At 32.6% G+C, this 25,208-nt stretch overlaps 2 protein-coding genes across 10 annotated transcripts in view; one reads left to right on the top strand and one right to left on the bottom strand.

The window, feature by feature from the left end:
- The window catches only part of LOC114265730 (protein PHLOEM PROTEIN 2-LIKE A1), a 31,403-nt gene extending 19,360 nt beyond the window's left edge, over positions 1–12,043 (bottom strand). For 2 of the 9 annotated variants that reach the window (XM_082919738.1, XM_082919740.1), the window contains exons 1-4: positions 11,796–12,016; positions 5,180–5,399; positions 3,941–4,056; positions 879–912 (exon numbers count right to left, since the gene is read on the bottom strand). In XM_082919738.1, coding sequence (XP_082775864.1) covers positions 879–912; positions 3,941–4,056; positions 5,180–5,398 — 369 coding nt within the window. In that variant the 5' untranslated portion in view covers position 5,399; positions 11,796–12,016. Of the gene's footprint in view, positions 1–308; positions 913–3,940; positions 4,057–5,179; positions 5,408–11,523; positions 11,595–11,795 lie in introns of those variants that run through there. The other 7 variants (XM_028206551.2, XM_028206548.2, XM_028206549.2 and 4 more) reach the window with 7 other exon arrangements.
- A 5,780-nt stretch (positions 12,044–17,823) lies between these two features.
- On the top strand, positions 17,824–21,695 carry LOC114265731 (disease resistance protein RPP13). Its single transcript, XM_082919741.1, has 2 exons — positions 17,824–20,698; positions 21,316–21,695. Coding segments are annotated over exons 1-2 (2,760 nt in total). The 5' UTR covers positions 17,824–17,940; the 3' UTR covers positions 21,318–21,695.
- The last annotated feature ends 3,513 nt before the right edge of the window (positions 21,696–25,208 follow it).

The following is a 25,208-nucleotide window of genomic DNA, read 5'->3' on the forward strand; positions in this document are numbered from 1 at the left end:
CTTTCCTTGCTTCTATCTTGCATGGACAACGTACCTCTTTTCATCAGAGGCTGGGGAAGCAATGCCATACCTTTGAATTTGGGACACTAAGAGCTCAATCTAAACCAACCTGCAACTCCAGAAACCGGAGCTAGATCTCAATGGCACCCCTCCCCACATCCCATAAACTTTAAATCTACACCACACTCACTTTCAGATTAAAATTCAGATAAATTTTCATAATCCATGGCATTTTTGTTAGTTGAATCACACAAACTTAATTTAACTACTCTCCGATAAATATACATCCATGAATCCATGCAATCTCATACACAAAATTTGGAAATATATATTATACAAGCATTCTACAAAATAATAATAATAATAATAATAATAATAATAATAATAATAATAATAATAATAATAATAATAATAATAATAATAATAATAATAATAATTTGCTTACATATTCCACTACACATGTTCTCACATTAATTGCATTGGATATTCCTTGGGATATAGAGAAATTTACCAACCATCCAAGTGCCTAAAGTTATTTACTCCTTGGGTCGAATGATAGCACATTTCAGAATAAGCCCACTCTTCCAGTCACCATGTTCCTCCATGGAGAATTCAACACTTCCAACGTTTTCTGGCGACATTATAAACTCACCCACCAGGATCTCAAACCATTCTTCTACATGCCTTCCTTTTAAACTTTCATTACGTTGCGTTTTTGAACCCGGGAGAATCAAGACAAGCGTCACTGTATAATTTGATATATGAGTATAGTACTCATCGCCACCAATCATCCTCACGACAAAAACAATTTCATACATTGTTCCTGGTGAGAGATCAATTGTTCTATCAAAAACCCCTCTAATATCTAGCCAACTTACCTTTTTTAGCTCTGCCATTTCAATCTCTTCACCACTACATGCAAAACCATGTAAAAGGTTAAAACTGTCCATGTTTGGAAAAGAAGAAAACAAAAAGTTTTATAACCACAAATATCCCCATATCCATTGTAAACGTATTTTTTCCTGTAAAATAAGAAAAACAGTTTGCCCATTTCATCAACAAATGTTCCTTGAAGAAGTAATTCATAGTTAGGCCCTGTGTTACTTGAAACATAGATCATTCCAATATGTTCCAATATGTGAATCAGAAACGCAAATGTGGGATGATAGAGTAAACGTCTATAGATTATGCTATTAAAATATGGTACTTCCATAGAAATTTTTTTTTAACAATTAGACATCCAACAAACTATAGCCCATATATTTTTTTAAATTGATCATGTAAAAACATATTTCTACGAGCATTTTGATCCTTTTTTTTTTTTTTTTTTGTCATTCCAAAACTCCACTCTCCCTAGATATTATTCATTATAATTAGTCTTTTTCTTTTTAAGGAAATTGTTAGGTTTTTATTCTTGGCAATCCCATTTAACAAAACTCCTTTCAGTTGTACTTGTATTCGCACTTTTATTTCAGTGAGGTTATAAGTTTTTAGATGCGAATCCAACTCGAATTGTGCCTTGCAAAGAAGTTTGTGGTGTTAATTCTTTCGTATTTGCCACTTCGCTGACTATGAAGGGGATCAAACTGCTCGGTCAGCTTGCAGGGGTCCAGGGGGCAGCACCCCTTGGCGGGTCCGAGGCAGCGCCACGGCAGGATTGAGGGGCAACACCCCCGAAGCAAAATGCAAAAATGCATTCGAAGTTGCTTGTCTGCTCGAGCAGCCGTTTGTGTGCTCGAGCAGAGAATGTTTGGTTCCAGAAATTTGATCAATCTGCAAAAGTACTGGAAGTTGGGATTTTACGCTTGAGCGAACTTTCCTACGCTCGAGCGAGATTTGCTTGAGAGGCCATTCCTGCGCTCGAGCGGAGATCGCGGAATAGATTGCTATAAATATGTGTTTCAGTCAGATTTTAGGGTTACTGCTCTCAGATCTTCTTTAAGGGTTCTAGGATTTTCTTTTAGGGCTATTTTGCTAGTTTTCTTTGATGTTTGATTGAGTATTCAACTCATGGTTTAAGAAGTATACATCAAAGGATTGTTTGTTTATTCTATACAAAAGAGTGTTCTTCTTCAGTGGATTCTAGGGAATTCGGGATTGAAACTTTGGTGGATTCCAAAGTGGCTCATCATCGTGATTCGACATCGGCGTTGTGGATTCAACGTTAGGCAAGACAGTTCCGAGGCGAGACCGTGGTAAAAGAGGCATATAGGAGTCGGTTCAATTCGGGCGTGGATTCGCTAGATAATTGAAAGTACACTTATGTAATTCCTTTTGTCTTCTTAGTGGATTGTTTTGTGATTTTGGCCTGTGGTTTTTTATCACAATTGGAGACACTCCAATCGTGGTTTTTTCACGTTAAAATCATTGTGTCGATTTGTCTTGATTGTTTGATTGGGATTGGTATTCACTGCTTTAAATTGATACATAATCACAAATCAATATCTAGGGGATTTCTAAATTTTTTAGAAATAAATTTAGGATTGCTTTGAATTGCTAAATTCACTATTTTCGAATGAAAGTAAAACATATTTTGGGACCCATGTTCCTAGGAATGGAACTAGGAAAAGACTATGAAGGGCCATGGCCCCAAGATATTGATTTGTGATGATGTTTCAATTTTAAACAATGAATAACAATCCTAATCAAACAATCAAAAACAAAACGACACAACGATTTAACATGAAAAAATCACAATTGGAGCACCTCCAATTGTGATAAAAAAAAAGAAAAAAAAAAAGAGGGTCAAAGCCACAAAACAATCCATTAAGAAGACAAAAAAGAATTACACAAGTGTACTCTCAATTACCTAGCAAATTCACGCCCGAATTAAACCGACCCCAATGTGCCTCTTCCACCACCGTCTTTACCTCAGAATTGTCTTGTCTAACGTTGAATTCACAAAGCTAATGTCGAATCCACGGCGATGAACCACTCTGGAATCCACCAAAGTTTTAGGCTCAAGTTCCCCAGAATCCATCGAAGAACAACTCTCTCTTTTGTAAACGAAACAATAATAACAACCCTTGATGTTCGACAATTTGAAGTTCATTGATCAATCAATCACCTTTTATACATCAAGGAAACTCATATAAAATAGCCTCCAATATAAAACACATTGTTTTTTCATCCTCTCTAAAAATCTGGACGGCTGAAACCCTAAAAACAGTGAGCAGCGCACTTTATAGGAATCAGAATCGCGCAGACCACTAGAGCGCACATTTCACCACTCAAGCAATGTGACTAAAGGCGGTGCGAAACATATAGGTTGACCTCTCGAGTGGTAAAACTTTCTTCCTAAAAGTTTAGGCGCTCTGCAAAATACTAGATGATCTTTTTCTTTGCTCAAGCGCACAAATGACCGCTCAAGCAGTCAAACAATTTCGACTACATTTTTGCTTTTTGCTTAGTCAGCGAAGTGGTAAATATGAAAGGATTAAGATCACAAACTCCTATGCAAAGCACAATTTGGGTTAGATTTTTCATCTAAACACTTATAGCCTTACTGAAACAAAAGAGCAAATAAAATTACAACTGAAAGGAGTTTTGTCAAACGAGATTGCCAATTACAAAAGCCTAACATTGCATTCTCTTTTTATTTTCTAGCAAAAAATTTCATCATTCTATTAGAGATTGATTATATGATATTTGAATTTTTTTTATGTGAATATGTAATTTATATGTGGTATTATACATACATGTTTGTTTGTCTATATGGTAAAAAACAATTATTTATCTTTTGATCTCTACAGTGAAATCCTGGTTTCATCCCTACATGTTCCAAAACATAAATCGCTAAAATATTAGCATTTTCTAGTAACATTGATTAAGCCCTATTGCTTCTTATCATGCCATCGATCAGTTTCATTGATTAAACTTTAAGTAGCCTTAAAGATAGCAATACATGAAGTTCTTAAGCTATACATATTATTTCACTTACCTCGTCTTCTCTTTGGTCCATTTCCAATAACGAGAATCATCAATCCAACAGATATTAAGTTTCCTTGCAAATAGCATGAAGCAATTCTTGTTCGTCTTCTTGTCAACAAAATACTTCTGCAATTGTAGTATCGAAAACATGCATGAACAACAATAAATAATGACAACAATGGAAAAATAAAATAAAAATAACGATACCAACTATCCATACTTAAATGTAATAGATAACTGTTCTATTTGCTGCGCTAAGAAGAGGAGTACAACACATGCATAAAACATGACACAGTTGAGAGCACAATTAATTATAGAATTACTTTGAATTTCTCAATTTCAGTCAAAAGTTTAAGTTTATTGGAGAGAAACAAGGAAAAAACCTCTACATAGGTGCTTAACAATCATGCAAACCTTACAGATTTCAAAAGAACATATGTAGAAGATCAAGGTAATTTTCATTGATGACAAGACATATCTATAGAAAACTTGTCTTACAAAGTTGTTACATTCTCTACTTAATCATAGAATTGAATCCTAAAATCCTCATAAGATTAAATCATACCCCTTAACTAAATATAATCTAAACTATACACATCCTTACCTAAAAATAACAAAAAGACCAAAACACCATTAAAACCCTAGCTTTATTAGTACACGGCGCTTTCAAATAGTTCCTACAATATCATGAACAATACAATTGATATTGGTCCTGTTTGGTATAGTTTCTAACAAGCTAAAAATTGATAATCAAAATGCAAAAGCTACACCAAACGGGACCAATTTGTACATACTCCAACTTATGGTGTTTGTAAACAGTACAAATTGCTATATATACCTATATATATTGTGAAATTATGTCAAGTACCATAAATCATGATCTTGATCATTGACACCCTCTAATAATACATTTTTGTTTACATATTTTCTATTTTGCAGAAAAAAAAAATAAAAACAAAATCATCTTCACATCAAATTTTGAATATAAACAGTTTCTAGATTTATTAAACATAAAAGCACAAGTTTATTTTGGTGGAGTATAAATATTTTATATGTGCACGCAATATTATATATAGGTACATTACATATATTTCATTTCATAGTTAAGGTTCAAAGAATAAATAAATATATCTAGACAATCACTATGAAATATGAAATATGAAATATGAAATATATACTGATTCTAAAATAATAATAAAAAGTTCCATCAGTTCATCTAAGATGTGGGAGAAAATCTTTATAGACTTGCCAGTTCGTTTTCTTTTAAGAATACTCCAGCGTAGAGCTTCTCACACAGCTTGTCAGGACAAGACGTGTCGATCGTTTTCTTTGCATTATTCAAAATTGATAGGAAATTAAGTGGGGGCCTTGTTTTTCCTTTTTTTGATGCAATTTCCTTTCCTTTCATTGAGTATGTCTTACTGGTTTTTCCACCTTGTTGGATATCTGCAGTCCCACTAGCTGCCATCCTAACCACCTCCAAAAAGAAAAAGGAAATAGGAGGAAGCAAAAAAAGTAACACGACAAAATCAGAAGTGCTATTTCATATTTTAAGAGGCTAATAAACATTAGTATTAAATTAATACTTGATAAAAAAGAAGTAAAATTTAGGACAAAATCCAATTTATCCTGTATAGTACGGCCATGCAAAATACCACCCAATCCGCACCAATCTACCCAATCTACACCGATCCACCCGCGGGGTTAGTTTGAACCATGGTTTGAAATTTATAATTCGCCTTCAAAACAGCTCTGTTCTGCTATAGTTAATACATATGTTTTTTTTTTTACCTCTAATGAAATATTGAAGTAAAAACCAGTGTCAAAGTGATTTAAGATGTGGAATTTGTTGAAAATTAATGTCATATATATATATGAAAAATATGTAAACTTAGTTAGTGTTATATATATATAAAAGATATTATGCAAATTAGTATTATGCATTATGCAAATACTTGATAATTGTTTAAAATTATTCTTCAATCAACTAATAAATTGAAACCACCCAAACCGTTCAAATCGCAGTTTAGTTATTTGCCAATTCGCCGTTCATAGTTTCATATATCATTTTACCCTCAAACTGCACCGAGAACACCCCTACCGTATAATATGGCCAGAACACTTAGCACCTATGTCATAGGTTTTTTTTTTTTTTTTTTTTGAAGAACGGGTATCCGAGGCAACTTACGCGTACCTCAACTATGATAATTGTAAGGGTGTGTGATATGTGTTTGATATCCGTACACAATTGAAACAGACCATCTAATTTTTTATGATGTTTGAAGAAAAAGAAAACCCACATTAAACATTTCTAATCTCTCACATGACTGAGAGATCAAAATTCTATATTTTTTGTAAATCCTATATATTTCAAGTATATTTCTACATAATTTACAATATCTTGTCTAAAAATATGATACAATATGTAATATAAGCAAGTGTCCATGACACATCAGTGCACCCATATCTAAGTTTTGGATACATATCCAAATATCCTAAGTTTTAGGTTTATGAAGGTTTGGTGCTAACCATTGTTTTAAAAGGCATGCTTATGCGCAGCGCAATGAGGTGTAGCCTTGCGCTTCAAACAAATCGAGGTGACTTGCAATACGCAAGGCGCAATTTAGGCGCTGAGGCGAGTGCCTTTTTTTTAGACATGGGTTTCATGGGCTTTACCTATTTTTTTACCACAACTTTTGATCAAGTGCTTTTTTTGTAGGCATACCCACAAGGAATCAAAACTCTTCAATATAAAATGAGCAAACGTAATCAAAAAAGAGCAGAAAGTGATTAAAAAAAAAACCTAAGTGGAGAAGATTAAAAAAAGCGATCAGAAAGTGAGAAAATGACAAGATTTATGCTTCTTCTTCAAGTTCTTCTCTTCTTCTCGGTGGTTCTCTTTCTCTTCTTCTCTTCTTCTCTTCTTCAATGGGTTCTCTTGGTTGTACTGTCTCTCTATCTTTGTTTTTTCTTCCTTTATTTTTTTCTCTTCTTATTTTCTTTTTCTCTTCTTCGATGGATTCTCTTCATGGGTCTGCCTCTATTTTTTCTTTCCTTATTTTTCTTCTCTTCTTCTTTTCTTATTTTATTCTTCTCTTCTTCTTTTCTTCTCTTGCTTCTTCATTGAGTTATCTATTTTTTTTCTTCTATATTATGCTTGTGAAGCTTGCTTTATGATTTTTGGCATTACACATATATTTGTTATATTGAAAAGTTTGCCTATTTTATAATTTTGCTTTTCTTATACTATTTGTGTCTCGCTTTGGTGAGGCACACGTCTCGTCTCGTGCCTTGCACTTAGGTTATAGGAGACCTTATCACCTTAGTGCAACTAGAGCATTTTAAAACACTGGTGCTAACTCCTAAGACACACATCGCACAGTCGCACCCAATAGTCATACCCAAGTTCATGTAATATAAGAAGTCCATGTTAACATGGCTACTATTAAAAATTCCATCCAAATTCACACACATATTGTGGGTTGACAAGAATTTTTATTTTTTAGTCGAAGTCAAATTCTAATGCAAAGGACATTATTGTCTGTGTCTTCATCTTCTACACCTCTAACCCATGTGAAAATCCACTACAAGAAAAAGCACTTTCCGTGACCAACATTTTGGTCGCAAAAAGTACCATATTTGGTCGCTAAAACCATTTCGTGACCAAAATATGTTGGTCGCTAAAGCCTCGTGACAGATAGTTTTCTGTGACCAAAAAAGCCTTTGGTCGCTAAAAGTGACCATTTGCGACCAACTTTTTTGGTTGCAGAAAGTCCAATTCATATTAGCCAAAAGGGAACTTTTAGCGACCAAAGATAAGTTGGTCCCCAAAAGTAAGCGCCTTGACCCAAAAAAAATAATTCTTTTGTGCTGCCTGGGACTTGAACTCCTAACCAATGAGTCACCATGCACCCAATCCACTCTGCCAATAACATGCTTCTTGTTCATATTTGGCAGAAAAATTATACAACCCATAAAAATCGGGTTATATATTATTTTATAAAAAGGGGATGCACCAATAAATCCCAAATTAATAACTTATGCACTGTTTAGTCCTAAAAGTTTTCTTATAGACTGAAAGGTCCCATTACAATGTTAATAACATCAGATACAATGTTAATAACATCAGAGTCATGTTACAAACATTAGATTTCAAACATCTAATGTTCATCAAATTTCAATAATGTTTGAAAATATAGGATGAAAAACATCTAATGTTCATCAGATTTCAATAAATTTTGAAATTATAGAATGAAACATCAGATCATTTACATCATTCACATCATGTTGATGTAAAAATGGGACTAAATGGAGCATAAGAAAACTTTTAGGACTAAATGGTTCAACGTTTCAAAAACTAGGACTTATGGGTAAATTTTCCTTTAACTTTTAATGCCTAAACAGAAAAATAACATGTAATTACTGTAGTATCCTTTTTTTAAAAATTTATCCTGCCATAACTTTCCACGACCAACTTTTTTTTTTTGGTCGCCAAAGGGTAATCTTCTGCGACTAAAAAAGCCTTTGGTCACCAATAGGTATACTTTCCGCGACCAACTTTTTTTTTGTTGTTGCCAAAGGGTAATCTTCCGCGACCAAAAAAGCCTTTGGTCGCCAATAGGTATACTTTCCGCGACCAACTTTTTTTTTTGTCGCCAAAGGGTATACTCTCCGCGACCAAAAAAGCCTTTGGTCGCCAAAAGGTATACTTTCCACGACCAAAAAAGCCTTTGGTAGCCAAAGGGTATACTTTCCATGACCAACTTTTTTTTTTTGTCGCCAAAAGGTGATATTTCGCAACCAAAAAAGCCTTTGGTCGCTAATAGGTATACTTTCCGCAGCCAACTTTTTTTTTTGGTCGCCAAAAGGTGATTTTTCGCGATCAAAAAAATTGTGGTCGCCAAAAGTTAAATTTTAGTCGCAAAAAGTGGACTATTTGCGACCAAAAAAAATAGGTGGTTGCCAAAAGTGTTTTTTCTTGTAGTGATCCCAACCCACTCCCTCTACGGCCACCTCCAACCACTTGAATTACTAATGGACCAAAAATTTCATCCTTCAACTAAAGCAAGATGAGAACTTCCAAATGGCTTATTCGCGGATACTATTGCTAATTTTTCCATCACAACAAAGTCATCCATCGTATCTCTGCCAAAAGTACCAACAAATTTTCTTAATTGTATCCCCACTTGTTTTCCATTTCTGAAATGCTCTAATTCTTAAATGAAAGCAAAAGCCCAGGATGCACAGCTAACCTGTTCATTTTAAAAATCATACTTTTTTTTTTTTGGGATCAGCAAAAAAAAAATTTATTGATGTAATTAACTAAGGTACACCCAAAACATCCCAAATTACATCAAAATTGTTTACGTACAAATGCATCATGGCAAAACAAACCCCATCCCAACTAGGTTGCCACAAGGAGAGACGTTAATCAGAGGAGACTTACGAGAGTTGCAAGGGGCCAACTAGACTACCCCCAAATTAATTGATTCAATAATAAAATGATACAGACATAAAAAACAAACACCAACACCTCAAAGCTAGAAGAAATATCAAGCATGATAAGCTCTTCTTCAGTATCCATCCGAGCATACAAAAAGCCTCGAAAGCTAGCCCCAAACTAATTTTGTTGGCAATAGACACGATAAGGTTTCAAGAGCTCTTCATCAATATCCATCCTTACTTTTGCTACAGATGCTTTGGCAAAGCATGTTGCTTCTTCCCTTGCACATAGATGTTTGTACCCTGATAGCCCCCCCACGCCCATAGTTCTCATACTATGTTTTCTGCTTTGATGTATTGGAGCCTCTTATATTTAGACATTTTTGTAACTCATATTCCTGTTTAATTAAGTTATTTGTCAAAGAAGTACTGGCTCCTCCAAATCCATCTTTCTCACTGACAACCTCAAGGCAACATTCGGTCACGTCTTCGTCAACCAAATAGTATTAAATCTTTTTTAATTTTCCTTTTAATTTATTTATTTATTTTATTTGTACGTAGGCTGTTAATTTTATACCAGAAAAAGAGATCATAACGATGTTCAATACATAGAGGTGTTTTGAGAAGTTGGTAAAAAATTAATTTTTTTGACTTTTTGACTTTTTTGGTAGCTTTTTTGGGAGAACTAGGTAAAAAGCCAAAAAACTGACTTTTTACCAAGTTCCCAAATTGCTCCACAATCCTGAGGGTCAACACAACTTCAAAGAAGAGACACCCAAGACACATGCTTGGACGAAATAGTACACCTCACCTACTATGATAAATCTCTCACAACCCGAGAGGCTAGGTGAAACTAACATGCTCATAGGAAAATAAGTTCATCAATAGATAAAACAAATGAAATGGGTAAGAAATAGAAAAATAAAAGCACATCTATCACCCAAATCGCCTTCACAAATCCATCGACACCCATTAACTTGTGTTTATGCTTAGCCCTATAAGGTTACTCGCTATCCTAGTAAGCAGCAAAGTGCCATCCTGATAAGGACCTCTCCTGAAAATCATGTTAAATATTGGCCGCAGTCAAAACAAATCCAAAAAAAAAAAAAACACAGAAAAGAAAGTGAAGCGACCTCAAAGCATCCCGCATCAATATACCAAAACTAGCCATAGTCCGAATAGATCCCGAAGCATTAAGTAAATTTATATTAGAACTAGCCACAGTCAAACACTCATTCCAATAGGACAATGGAAAGACCCTGAAATATTAAGCACTCATCAAACAAGAGAATCACGAGGATCACACCCCCCAACCCAAAGCCAAGGAAACTCGACACCAGTACAACCAGATCACCTCACAATATAGCACTGCCCCAATCTAGGGCTTCCACTACATGGCCAAATACAACCCTAGGATTTGGGGGAAAGATGCAGAAACAAGGCCATGGAAATGAAATTAAGGATAATGAGACAGGAAGTCGTACCTTAATGTTGTGTTTAGTTAAGAGATTTGAGAAGGGATTTGAAAAGAAAAAAAAGAAAAGCTATGTGAAACTAGGTGAAATATAGGTATATTTTATTTATATTTCACCTACCTTTTTCTTTTCTCTTTCCATTTTCAAATTCTCCAACCAAATACAACATTAAAATAAAGACACAAAACACAGCAAAACCACAAACCCATGTTGACAGGGAGGCAATAAAATTTTTAAAAAAAATACCACCAACAACAACACAGCAGCAGAGAAGAAAAGAAAAGGAAGCAGAGAAAGGAAGGACAGAGTGAGTGAAGGGTAAGGGGTCGAAGCGAGGCAGCATCTACCGGAAAGTGACGGCATCAACAGGAAGTGGCAGCATCCCCCTAGATCCATAAACAAAATCTACCTATGGGTAGATGGAACAGAACTGGATACTGGAAGTGGCAGAAAAGCCTATTTTTACCAGATTACAGGATGTTCAATTTGTCAAAATGATTAGCAAAAAGTGGGAAAGTGTATTATAGGAATTTTTTACCATACACATCCAAGCAAAATCGTGGAATGAGTTTTACTGTATCCTTGTCTCTAAGTCAAGATCAAATCGTATAACGTGAGAGAAAAACATTTGTAGAGGGCTCTCTACAAAATCTATTGTCATGTTGGTCATCTTTACCTCTTTTGACCATGGTTACATCATCACATGTGAAAGTAGATATACAGATGGATTTCTTGCTTATGTGCTCGCTGGTTCATGAAAAGAAAGTGAGTGAATTGTATAAATTGAAAAACACAAACAAACAAACAAACATCTTTATACTGGTAGGTAACAGGGGAAAAAGATTAGGAGAAACAGCAAAAAAGCTTTTAACATGTTGTTTTGCTTAGGCAAAATTGACTGGATCAAGCAAAAAACAGCAAGATGAGAAGAAAACTACAATCACTGACCTCTGTTGTCTCTAAACTTTGCGATCCACAGATCACGAATCGCTCAGATAAAAAATTTAGAGATATATAGACGTTATGATCAAACTTGATTGGAAAGAAGTAACGATTGTTTTGCCTGATTCTCTCAAAATCGCTCGGAAATCATGTGGGTGCTTTGGATTGGATGAGTGGTTTGGCGAGGAAGTATAAGAAATGTCCTTTGGTTTATCAATGTGATGAGTAATTGTGGGAAAGATAATTCTCAAAATATACTGTGGGCTGTGATTATAGATTTTTGTATAAATTTAAATATAAAATAAAAAAATATGTAAAATATGAATAAAATGTAATTATAATTTATTTGGAAAGTATAAGGGCTATGTAAATATGTGTAAGTTGTTTTTTTCCTTTTTTTTTTTTTTTGGGCAAAGAAAAATTCCATTAAAAACATGAAATCACATACTCCTTCCGTCCTATAATATTAGTCCCTTATTCCATTTTTCATTGTCCCAAAATATTAGTCCCTCTTCAAAAATCAAGTACAAAAATAATATAAATTTCCCATTTTGCCCTTCTTTTAAATTCATAAATAATATAAAAAGTACAATTATGACATTGATATTATCAAAAAAGTGTACTATCAAAGGGTAATTTTGGAAAACCAACTTTTTAAAAGTACAATAATTGTACTATCAAAAAAAGTTAGATTCCCCAAAAGGGACCATTATTTTGGGACGGAGGGAGTAACTTAAACACAAGAATACATAAGTTATTTTATAAAATCACATAATTTAAACACAAATTTGCATAAATTAACTCATAAAAATTTGAGATATCATAATTTAGTGTTAGTTTTTACAAACATACGTAACCCACTTTACAAAATTGTGTAACTTAAATATAAATTCACATAAGTTAACCTATAAAAATTTAAGAAATTATAATTTGGCATAAATTTTCAAATATATACATAAACCATCTCACAAAATCGCATAACTTAACACAAATTTGTGTAAATTAACTCATAAATGTGTCGTAAGTTATCATAAAAATGTGTAACTTAAGTCACAAAAATACATAAGTGACATACCATATACTTGCACATTAAAGAATTATCCTATATATATATATATATATATACATATTTATGTTGAATTACTTGATAGTGATACATAATTATGTTGAATTACTTGATAGTGATAGGGAGAAAAAAAAATTACAAAAGCATAGGAGTGCAAGTAAATTTGTAATGGGGTGCAAGTGAAATATTTGTGTTTTTTTTTTCTCTATTCAACTGTTAACTAATTTTCTCTATTTTTTTAAATCTTTATTCAAATTCTAAATCTTTATTCAAATTCATGATCCAAATATAATATTAATTTATAATTATTTATTTTTAACAAAACATAATCACTGTGTTTGGTTTCAATTTTCTGAATTCAATTTTCTAAAAATTGACTTTTTTATTTTTCGTAATTTTTTTAATTTTTAGTGAATATTTTTTAAATTTTAAATATTTTTTTATTTTTTTAGATGCACCTTATTTAAATGTATCTAAAAAGTAAAATATTTTTAAAAAATCAATAAATGCACAAGAATATGAAAAATATACTGAATTTTCTTTCTTTTTTTTTGTGTGTGTATTTTTGGTATTTAGTGATTTTTTTTAAAGATTTTTCATAAATATTATACTTTTCAAGTGTATTTATGTTAGGTGTATCTAAAAATCAAAAAAAAAATTGCTTAAAATATTTTTTAAAAAAAAATTAATAAAAACAAAAAAATATGAAAAATAAAAAATTTGAAAAATAAAAAATTTCAATTTTTTGAAAAGTAAATTCTGAGTTAGGAAACCAAACAAGTTGAATGATGTTAGTGAGTTTAGATTGTAAATTTGGATAGAGTTCAAAAAATAAGAAAAAAATAAAAATAAAAGCTCAGCTTGTTTCGTTATAGTTTTCAGAAAACAGTTTTAAAAAATTCTACTTTTTTATTTTCTGTATTTTAATGTTTTCAATATTTTTTTAATATTTTAAGCAATTTTTTTTAATTTTTAGACACACCTAACATAAATACACTTAAAAAGTATAATATTTGTGAAATTTTTTTAAAAAAAATACACTAAATACCAAAAAATATATAAAAAATACGAAAATTCAGTACTTTTTTCATATTTTTGTGTATTTATTAATTTTTTAAAATATTATTTCACAAATATTTTACTATTTAGATACCTCTAAGTAAAGTGTATCTAAAAAAGTAAAAGAATTACTTAAAATTTAAAAAATATTCACTAAAAACAAAAAAAAATACGAAAAATGACAAACTCAATTTTCAAAAAATTGAATTCAGAAAACTAAAACTAAACACACTAGTCATTCAATTTTTTTTTTAAATTTTTTTTTCAAATTCATGATTTAAATAAAATTTAAACAAATTGATTAGTTGTGTAGTTTTATAATATTGAAATTATCTATTAAAATACAAAAAGGTAAAAGAATTTTCACTCATATGTTAATATCAAGTACTTTCTTTTTATCCAAATATAATTATGACGAAGCATATTTTAAAAAAATTTCACTTAAATAAAACATTATAATCATTTTTATTTTTATTTTCTTATCCTGCATCCGGCAATCCAAACAGGGTGTGTAACTGTGTCTCACTGTTTTGTTTTTTTTTTTTTTTTGAACGGTCTCACTCACTGTTTTGTTTGACTTGTTGACATATGAAGTTTTCGATTGTAAAATATATTAGGGTTGTATCAGTTGGGAGATTCAGGGGAAAAAAAAAAATTTAAAATAAAAAAATGTGCATAAAATTAGATAATTTATTTTTTCTTTGAGAATTTCAAATTTCTTTCAAAATCTTCTAACCAAACACAATCTAGATAATATCCTTTGTGATAATTTGAAATATTTGTGACTTTGTTGTTATAACTTATATTTAGATCTTAATTTATCTTTTTTATTAGTTTATATATATATATATATATATAAGTAGGGGGAAAGGACCAATAATTCTCAAATTTGGAAATGTTAACCCATTTAGTCGCGAAGGTTTTTTGTTGGACTAATAGGTCCTATTTCCCAAGAAACTTACTATAGGTCTTTTTATGATTTCCCTTCTTTTCGAACATCAAACATTATTCATCAAACATCAAACATTAGCAACGTCAGGATTATTTATCAAACATCAAACATTAGCAACGGCAAGATTATTCGTATAATGTCGGTGAAAACATTAGCAACGTTAGAATTATTCATCCAACATCAAACATTAGCAACGTCATCAACCATTAAACATTAGGATTATTCATCAAACATCAAACACAGATTCGGAACCATTAAACGTTAGGATTATTCATCAAACATCAAACATCAGATTTATGAGTAACATCATCGAAACAACATCAAACAACAACATCAAACATCAGCATCAAAACAACATCAAACATCACAACATCATCATCAAAACAACATCAAAATAACGATTAAACAATTTTTTAAATAACGATTAAACATCAAAATAACGATTAAAATAACACCAAACATCAAAATAACGATTAAACAATTTTTTCTGATCAAACATCATCAACATAACAATTTTTTTCGATCAAACATCATCATAACAATTTTTTTATCAAACATCATCATAACATCAACAACATCTCAGATCGAATTCGAGCCCCCCCCCCCTCCCGCAATCACCCCTCTCTCTCTCTCTCATCAATCTGCAACATTCGATAAAAATCGAACAAGCAACGAATTCCCTCAATTCGAACCTCGACCACCAATTTCCCTTCCACGAACCCCGATCGGAGCAAATTGACGACTTCTGAAGCGAAATCAACCCACAATCCGTCCTCGTAACGCATAATCTTCGCAGGGGAAGCGCTTCGCTTGAAAGTCAAGTGGTTTTCAAGCAAGAACTTTGTATAACAACAATCACGAGCACAAGGTGATGATGATGATGATGATGATGATGATGATGATGATGATGATGATGAATTCGGAGGAACCCTAACCCTAACAGTATCTACAACGTCCCTCTCGTTAAACATCACCGTCGCTTTCGAATTCGATTTCGAATTCGTGAGTTTTGGTTATGAGATATGGCACTGTACAATGAGAAGCTCTTTGTTGTTGTAGCCATGGCGTTTTCGGATTCACGCCTGTTCATTCGTAGATCTGAGCCTCAACTTTTTTGATGGTGTACTTAATGTTGAAGACGAAGAAAAATGGGGAGGCTGCATGTTGTGTTGATGATGATGTTTGATGTTGTTTGATGATGATGTTGTGATGTTTGATATTGTTTTGATGATAATGTTTGATATTGTTTTGATGATAATGTTGTAATGTAAAAAAAGGACTAATGATTATAAAAAAACACTTAAAACTAAATAGAGCAACATTTTTCAATATGAGACCTATGAGTAATTTTTCCTATAAGTAATGTTGTATAAATAAAATTTTTGTTCAAAACTTTTATAAGAAATGGATTCTTTCTCGTACAAATCTAATTTCTATGAGAAATGAATTCCCTCCAATACAAATACAAATAAAGAGGGGAGGTATTGTCCAATTTCGTGGGGGCATTATGAGCTCTACTTTGACCATATCTAATTTATTTATTTCGCAGGCCCTTACATATATTAGAAGAAGAAAAAAGACAGTCTAGTTTTGAAATTATTTTATTATTCATTTTTTTTTCCAAAATTAAATACAATAAAATCTTAAAGGGCGTTGGAATAATTTGATCTATTTAATTTATTTTTTATTTTTTTAAGAATGATATATTCATATAGATTTAAAAAAAGAACAATTCAAATTACTAAAATATGATCTGTAGTAAATTTTACGAATTTTAGAAAGCACCTTCTAATCTCATCTCATTTCTATATACAATGAAGTGACTTTTTATGTTCTATTCATTTTCAATCAAAAAATCATCATCATAATTTTACAAATGCCATTGAAATATCATTTTAAATGTTTTCTTTGTATAAATTTTTTAGGACTATTATTAATCACATTTCTTTTCCACCATTTAGTATCAATGGATTGTATGATAAGATATTATTAAGAATAAGGGTAGATACACAAAATTTACATAAAAAAATAAATATGTAGCTCAAATTATTATTTTTTAAGTATAACTCCACTAAATAAGAGTAAATATCAACCACGTAATCTATTTATGTTTAAATTTTTGTATTCACATCTTGTGTCTCTAGAGTAAATCTCAGCACATAATCTATTTATGTTTAAATTTTTGTATATACTTTTTGTGTCTCTAGCTTTATGCTATTATCTTGATTCAAGAAAACGAGAAATTTTTTGGTGTCAATAAGGTAAATGTTACATGGTATTTTTTTTTTATTGTGATTAAATTTGATAGTAGAATATATTATATTTATGTTGGATGTGTGAGAGACAATAGGGAGTATATGCATTTTTAATTAGTGGAAGGTACTACTTCACAGTGCCACGTGGTACCCTTCTAGCATATAAAAATTTCTCCAAGAAAACCAATATGAGATGTGATATAAAAAGATTACAAAAATAATATGTGATAAGAATCTCTCAAGTTTGCCATCTAATTTGAGAGAGTATTTAGGCTTGATGAACTGATTTTGGAACCAAAAATTTGAGAGAGCATTTGGGCTTGTTGAACTCATTTTGGAACTGACTTTGGTGATACGAATCATTCACATTTTAAAATGTATTGGGTAGAATATATATGCAAAAATGATTAGATATCAGTAATTATATGTTTTAATCACATTTATAAAAAAAAATTAGACGATAATTATAATTTTAAAAATAACTATTCATTTTTTGTAATACAAATGTAATTCAAATATATACCTATTAATACCCAATCATCTTAATTTTTTACATAAATATTTTAGCTAACGAGTATTAAAAAATAACCCATTCGAATTACTAGATCAACCCCAAAATGGATTCATTCAAATATTCTCTCAAGTTGTTGAAATAACAAACCTGTGGAAATCCAAACTTATATACCATTTCTCTAATTTTTTTTTACTTGTAAATCACTTTTTCCTTGTTTGTCTTTTCCTTATCCCCTTGTAAATCCTTGATAGAAACATAACCAGTGTGAAATTAAGAACGAAGAACCAAAGAGATTGAGAGAAACCATGGGGACCGAATTGCACATTACAATTTCATTATTATCAGAGAAATTGCAGAATCTGCTAGCGCTTGCCAAGGGAAGATTTTTAATCTTTCCTGGACTCAGAAAGAGCTTGCGTGTTACCATCAACGAACTCAAACTGATTTTGAGCTTCCTCGAAGTCGAAGCAGAGAATAACACCAGTTGTAACAATTCGCTAAAGGCTCGTCTTCTTCCTACTGTTTACTTTGCAGAACACATCACCGATGTTTTCCTCCTAAATGCAAACAGAACAAGAAGAAGATCAGATGGTGTTAGTGCAGCGTGTCAAATTATTCTTCAAAAGCCATTAATGGTGTTTCCACCACGGAGACAAGTTCAATTCACCACCAAAATGAAGAAAATCGTAAATCATTTCAGAGCTTCCTATGGTGAATTTGCAGATCGGTTAGAAGCACGCATCGCTCACGATCTCACAACCAATACTACACTTGAATTTGATCATCACACACTTAGTCGAGCAATTAAAAACTACCGACCTGATAATGACATATTTGTTGGACGCGAAGATGCTGAAAAAGAGATCGTAGCACGATTGATCGACGAAAACGAGAAAAGCCTCCGCGTGATTTCGCTAGTTGGCGAAGAAGCAATCGGAAAGACAACTCTGGCAAGAAAAGTTTACAACAGACTAGACATTCGGCAGCATTTCCAGTCCCGTGCTTGGCTCCATGTTCCGAAAGAATTTTCATACAAAGATGTACTACTTGTCATACTCAGACAGACTCCAAATTTATTGAAAGACATAGAGCTAATGAAGGAGAACGAACTCTCAATTTTCCTTTTCAAGATTTTAATGGAGCTCAGGTTTCTAATAGTCTTGGATGATATCTGCACCACTGATGACTGGCTCAAATTTGTGAGTCCCTTCCCAGACGCCGAGAATGGTAGCAGAGTCATAATCACTACTCGCCACTCTAAGGTCGCGTCAGAGGTAGATCCGTGGAGTCATCCTCTGAATCTGATGCAGTTAACAGAAGAGGATACTTGGGCATTGTTCTTGGACAAAGCGGAACCAGACAATAGTTCACATAATAATTTAAACAATGTCAAGGCTGAAATTCTGAGATTGTGTCGCGGTTTGCCTATGGCAATTGTCTTGTTGGGAGGCTTGTTGTCGACTGTAGAATTAAGCGAGTGGTCAACAGTCATTGATCATCTCCTTGCTCAGGATCACCATTTCTTAAAATGTATTGTTGATTTGAGCTATGAAAAATTATCATCTAGATTGAAGCTTTGTTTTCTTTATTTGGCTATGTTTCCTAAATCGTATGAGATTCCAACGCGGAGGTTATTGCAGTTGTGGGTTGCTGAGGGGTTTGTTCAAACATCAAATGAACCAAGCATCGACTCTCAAGATATGGCCATGACATGTTTGAAAGAACTAGAGCGAAGAAACATGATTGAAATTGCGGAAAGGAAATCAGACGGAAGCCCCAAGACATGTCGTATGCCGTGTTTCCTCTACAATATCTTCTTACCAAAAGCCGAGGATATAGGATTTCTTCACGTCCACCGTCTCAATTCAGATTGCACAGTTGCAGATTCACATATTATTCGGAGGATTGCAGATCAGTTTCTTGGGGTTAAGTCTACTTCAGAATCTCATACCCAAAATCTATGTTCTTATGTTTCTTTCGAAGCCCAAAAGCGAGTTACATCCAACACAAAAATTGGTAATTTGCTTAATTCAGTAGTCAATAAGGGGAAAAGTTTTGTTCCTTTGAAGGTGCTTGATTTAGAGGGTGTCTACAAACCTTGGCTACCCGAGAAACTCGGCCAGTACTTGAAGAACCTAAGGTACATAGGCTTGCGATGGACCGGCCTATACACATGTCCGGAGTCTATTGGGGATTTGCAATGCCTAGAGACTTTAGATTTGAAGTATACTAATATAACCGCTTTGCCAAGTTCAATTTGGAAGGCAAAGAGCCTTCGGCATCTCTATATGACCGGGGTGTCCATTCGAAAGCCATCATCGAAAGAGTCTTTGACTTCAACATCCAAACTTGAGACGTTAACGGGGCTCCTGATTGGTTCTAAAGAGGAATCTGATAAAGAAAATGACAACTATCGCCTGGACCGGTTCACAGGCCTAAAGAAATTAGGACTCACTTGCCATTCTAAATCGGTAGATAAAACAGTTGAGTGCATTTCACGACTCGACAAACTTGAAACCTTGAAATTGAGATCAAGAGACCTTCCATTCGGTCAACCTTCAGACCTCGTGTTGAGTCCTTTAAAAGACCATCAGACTCTGTCAAAATTACATTTGTTTGGACTGATAAAAGATGGGATACACAATCTTCCTCTCAATCTCAAAATCCTAACATTGTCGATGTCGGGACTAAGAAAAGATTCGATGCGTGTGCTAGGGAAGCTGCCTCGGCTAAACATCCTCAACCTTTTCACACGCGCCTATGTTGGGGAGAAAATAAGATGTCTTTCTGGGGAATTTCTCGAACTCCGCGTCTTGAAATTGTGGAAGCTGGAAGATTTAAGGCAATGGACAGTGAGGAAGGGAGCTCTGCCCCAACTTGTGGAATTAGAAATTAGAGGTTGTGATAATCTGGAAAACTTGGAGGGGTTAAAGGAGCTGCCTGAATTGAAAGAAATGATTTTAACAAACATGCCACAAGAGTTTGTAGCAGATTTGAGAGAAAAGTTGGACAGAGACAGAGACATAGTAGTCACCAATGAGTGGAAGTCTTTCCCCCTTGCCTGTAAGTTCAATTTCTTCACTACCATGAAAGTTTTTTTTTTTAAATTAAATACATTCATGTTCGGATTTAGATCTTTTTCATTACAGTTTACACGTAGTTCTGTACTCAACAATAATACATTGAATTGCCAGGCGTTCTATTTAAAAATAAAATAAAATAAAAAATTATTTATGTTTAAACATGAACAAGACCATGGTTTTTGAGAATTGCCGTTATTGGATCATATGTCCAATGCTTACTCTCACTTTTTTCAATCTAATTTGACTAGAAGGTTTGATATGAGACTGAGCACTCCCCTCGGTTTTTTGTCTTTTTTCATCAAATCATTTTTGAAAATTTCCAAACTTATATTTAGACCTATTTTAATTACTTTTTATGAAAGAAAATCAACTCTAATCCTTAGTCTTTTTAAAATTTCATCAAATTTGAACAAAAATACGACAATGATTAGAGATTATGTGAGTGTCTAAAAAGTTTAGACACACTAATTTGATTGCTGAAATAATTAAAAATAATCTAGCACAGTCATAATATTTTTTAATAAAAATCACAATATGTTGTAATTTTTTCCAAAAAAAAAAAATTATTTGTGACATATATTTACGTTTTTAATGTAGGATTAGTACTCATGGAGGCTGGAGGCAAATCTAGATTGCAGCTTGCTGATGAACTGCTTGAAAGTGAAGACAACCAACCACACTTCTAAGAAAGAAAATACTTATGCTGACAATCTAACAAATCAAGGAATTCTGCTAATAAAAGAAACTCATATTTTTCAACATTCCCCTCCTTGTATTTGTAATCAAATGTTTGATGATGCTTGCTAGGATGGTCTACTATCCTAGAACCTTGTAGCCATTTACTTTTTTTATCCATAATATTACTGCTTTACTGTTACCAAAAAAAAAAGAATGTCCATTTCGCAGCTTGCTGTATTAATACTCTTCACATCACTGTGCTTTTCTTTGTAAAATAAAGTTGCAACTCTGTTTCAATTTGTGTTAGGCTTGATTAAATAAATGAAAATATTATATATAAAGGGAAAATAAGTTAATTTATTGACTTATTAACTTATTTAGATCAAATTAAATCTCTATTTTTTATTATTTTTCCGTAATAAGTCAAAAATCAGCTTATAAGTTTCCTCTCAAAATAACCCAAAAAAAATATTATGATCAAATAGTTCGACATAGACCCATAATAATAGCATAGAGAAGGGTGTCACGCCCTCAAAATAAACCCATTATATATATATCATTGACATGCAATATTAAAAGAAAACAATTCATTATCCCATTCATCAGAGTATTATTAAATAAAAACATTACATATAATACCAAATTAAATGCCCTACGGGCTTACATTTTTCCAAGCCAACACTTGGACACAAAATATGAGTTCTAACTCAAATACAAATAAAGCCCTAGGCTTGATTATATATCAAATAAAAACAAATAACTAAAGATGGTCTTCAGAATCCAAAAGCTAAATCCTTCCAAGCTAAGTCCTTGGAGGTAGCTTATCACCTGAACCTGAAAATGATGTTCCCATAAAGGGTGAGCCACAGCCTAGTAGAAAAATACTAAACCAAATATAAGCATTGAATAAAGCATTAGCATTCAATAGATGGTTAACCAAGATAATTAATTACATCATTTTACAGTCTCATGACAATATTGTCTAAGACACGTTTTACTTTCCAACTTTATCAATATGGCTCAGAACCTGGCCAAACTTACAACAGTGAACTATATATAATATATTCACATTCTTCCAATGTCAACAAACAGATGAGACTCAGGCTCAAATCAAACACTTCATACTTCCAGTTTGATACACATTTTAGTGCTGTATCAAATAAAACACTCAATATAAATAAGCACACATAAAAGTGATGCTAATGGAGTCCATCCCCTATCTCCTCCCAAACAAAATCCGGTTTAGAGGTCCATCCCCTATCTTCCCCTAAACCGTGGAGTACATCCCCTATCTCCTCCCACACAAAACAATATATGCAAATGCAATGCTCAATCAATACACGTATTTTCTGTATTAATGCAATAGTTAAAATTAATGACTTAACCAATGTGATTAGTTTCAGTTATTCCTAATCCACATGCAATGTCTACAACAAACACGACTATCCTCCACCGATAGCCCAAAACAGTTATTTCTAGACTGGAAATAAACATATCAACAATTCAATAGGCGAGTGATTTTAATTATCCAACTACACCATTTAATCAATGAATTCCTCAATTTCATGCATTTAACCAATTTCTCCAATTTCCTTAAATTAATTATACAAATTAATTTATTAATACAACTAGGGTTTTTCCCAAAATTACCAAAGTACTCCCAACATATCAAAATACCAAAACTTAGGACAAAACTTATAGGATGGAGTAGGAAATCCCTACCTTGAAGCGAAGAATTCGAATGGAGAAGATGACGAAAACCAAAGTGCTCCAAACCCAGGATTGTTCAGATTAAACGGAAGCCCTCGACCCACTCTATCTTTTTAACAAAGGACTTAGGGTAGAAATACACTCTAAGTAGATCAAACCTAAGAGAGAAGGTGTGTAGGGAGAGGGAGAAGACGGTTCTAGGGTTTTAAAATCAAAAAGGAGATGAAAAATGATCCAGAAAGTCGGATCTCGGATTTTTATACCAGTCGCCCCGCTCGAGCGTGGAAACCCCCGCTCGAGCGCCACTCACAGACTCCCGCTCGAGCGGCCAAACTCCCGCTCGAGCGGCGAATGCACACTCCCAGAAGTTTTTGCAGACAGGTCCCCGCTCGAGCGCCCAAATCCCCGCTCGAGCGTCACTCACGACTTCCCGCTCGAGCGTCCAATCCCCCGCTCGAGCGGCCAACACTACACAGGACATACTGGATGGGTGTATTCCCCGCTCGAGCGTCCAAACCCCCGCTCGAGCGGACAAGCCAAAATCTGGGCAACTAGACTTGGTTTCTAAGCTCAACCAACCTGCTCCAAATCTTCCCAACACAACCAAAGACTCAAAATAAGAAAATAATGAATGACAACAACAATTATACAATGACGGAATCTACGGAACCTAAGTCCGGATACAATAATCAAATGGGAAAAGACCGGGGTCGCTATAAAGGGAGTGCATTTTACTAATTTTGTTATTGTACTTTATCTATTACAATGATATATATATACAAACTCAGAGTTTTCCCTGACAAATATATATATATACTAGTTTAAAAAGGTTCGTGTAAAACAGGGATTATTATTATAGTGTATTTAAGTTTAATATTGTAATAATTTAAAAAAAATTAAAATATTATTCAATAAAATTGAATAGAATAAATTATTAGATATATGATAGAATTATGTGATATGATATGTATTATTTTTTGATTTATTATACATCTAATGATGTAGACTCCAATTCTATTACCATATCATTTTGGGTAAATTTATGAGTCTCGAACATTTCTTCCGAATTTTTTTTTAAAAAAAAAAGTATGTATGGTGTGTAACTTTTCTCAACAAATAAAATATAAAACAGATACTAAGATAACTCTTTCATCTAAAAAAAATTACTAAAATAATTCACTGAACTAATAAAGAAGCAAAATAAAATACATATACATATACAAATAACTAATTTTATTAATACATAAATCATACTCGTTTAACAAATGAGCAATTTTATTAATAAATAAATCAATAAGTAAATTAATAATTTTTAATGATATCAAAAATATTTTGCAATCAACCATTTTGTTAATAAATAAATCATTAAGTCAATTAACAGTTTTTGAAGATATGAGAAATATTTTTTTTTATTCACCCAAAAAAAAAAGAAATATTTTTCAATAAACAATTTTGATAATTTATTATTGTATAAGAGAATATTTTTTTTCCCCTGAATATTGTATCAAATTAAAATTTATAACAAACAATAGTTGTAATTTATAATATTATAGAACCGATTCATATTTTAAACAAACCTTATGGGTGTATTTGTAATTTGTTAAAAAAATAAAAGATTTATGTTTCATAATTGACCAAGAATGTTTGCGTTATTACGAAAAAACCTGTTTCATAATTGATCAAGAATGTTTGTGTAATTACGGAAAAACTGTTGCATAATTAACCAAGAAAGTTTACGTAATTATAAAAAAAAACTTTCATTCAACATATAGGACACCTTTAGTAAATTATTCAAAATAAAAGGGTAAAATTGGGATGAAAAAAAAAAGAGGCGAACCTTAAGCAGCTAAGCGGTTCTTATATCTATACTAGTTTAAGAAGGCTCGTGCAAGGCACGGGTTATTATTACAGTATATTTAAGTTTTGTATTTTGATAATTTTTTAAAAATTAAAACATTATTATATGAAGTTGAATAGAAATATAATAGAATTATGTGGTTTGATATGTATCATTTTCTGATTTGTTGTACATCCAATAATGTAGATTTCAATTCTATTACCATATCGTTTTGGGTGAATTTATGACTTTTTAACATTTCTTC

This window comes from Camellia sinensis, chromosome 3 (genome assembly GCF_055761805.1).
Source record: "Camellia sinensis isolate YWXY chromosome 3, ASM5576180v1, whole genome shotgun sequence".
In the NCBI taxonomy this organism is placed as follows: Eukaryota; Viridiplantae; Streptophyta; class Magnoliopsida; order Ericales; family Theaceae; genus Camellia; species Camellia sinensis.

What these genes read in the sequence shown, in the direction of transcription:
- LOC114265731 (XM_082919741.1), top strand. Translation starts at nt 17,941, where the DNA reads ATGGGGACCGAATTGCACATTACAATTTCATTATTATCAGAGAAATTG.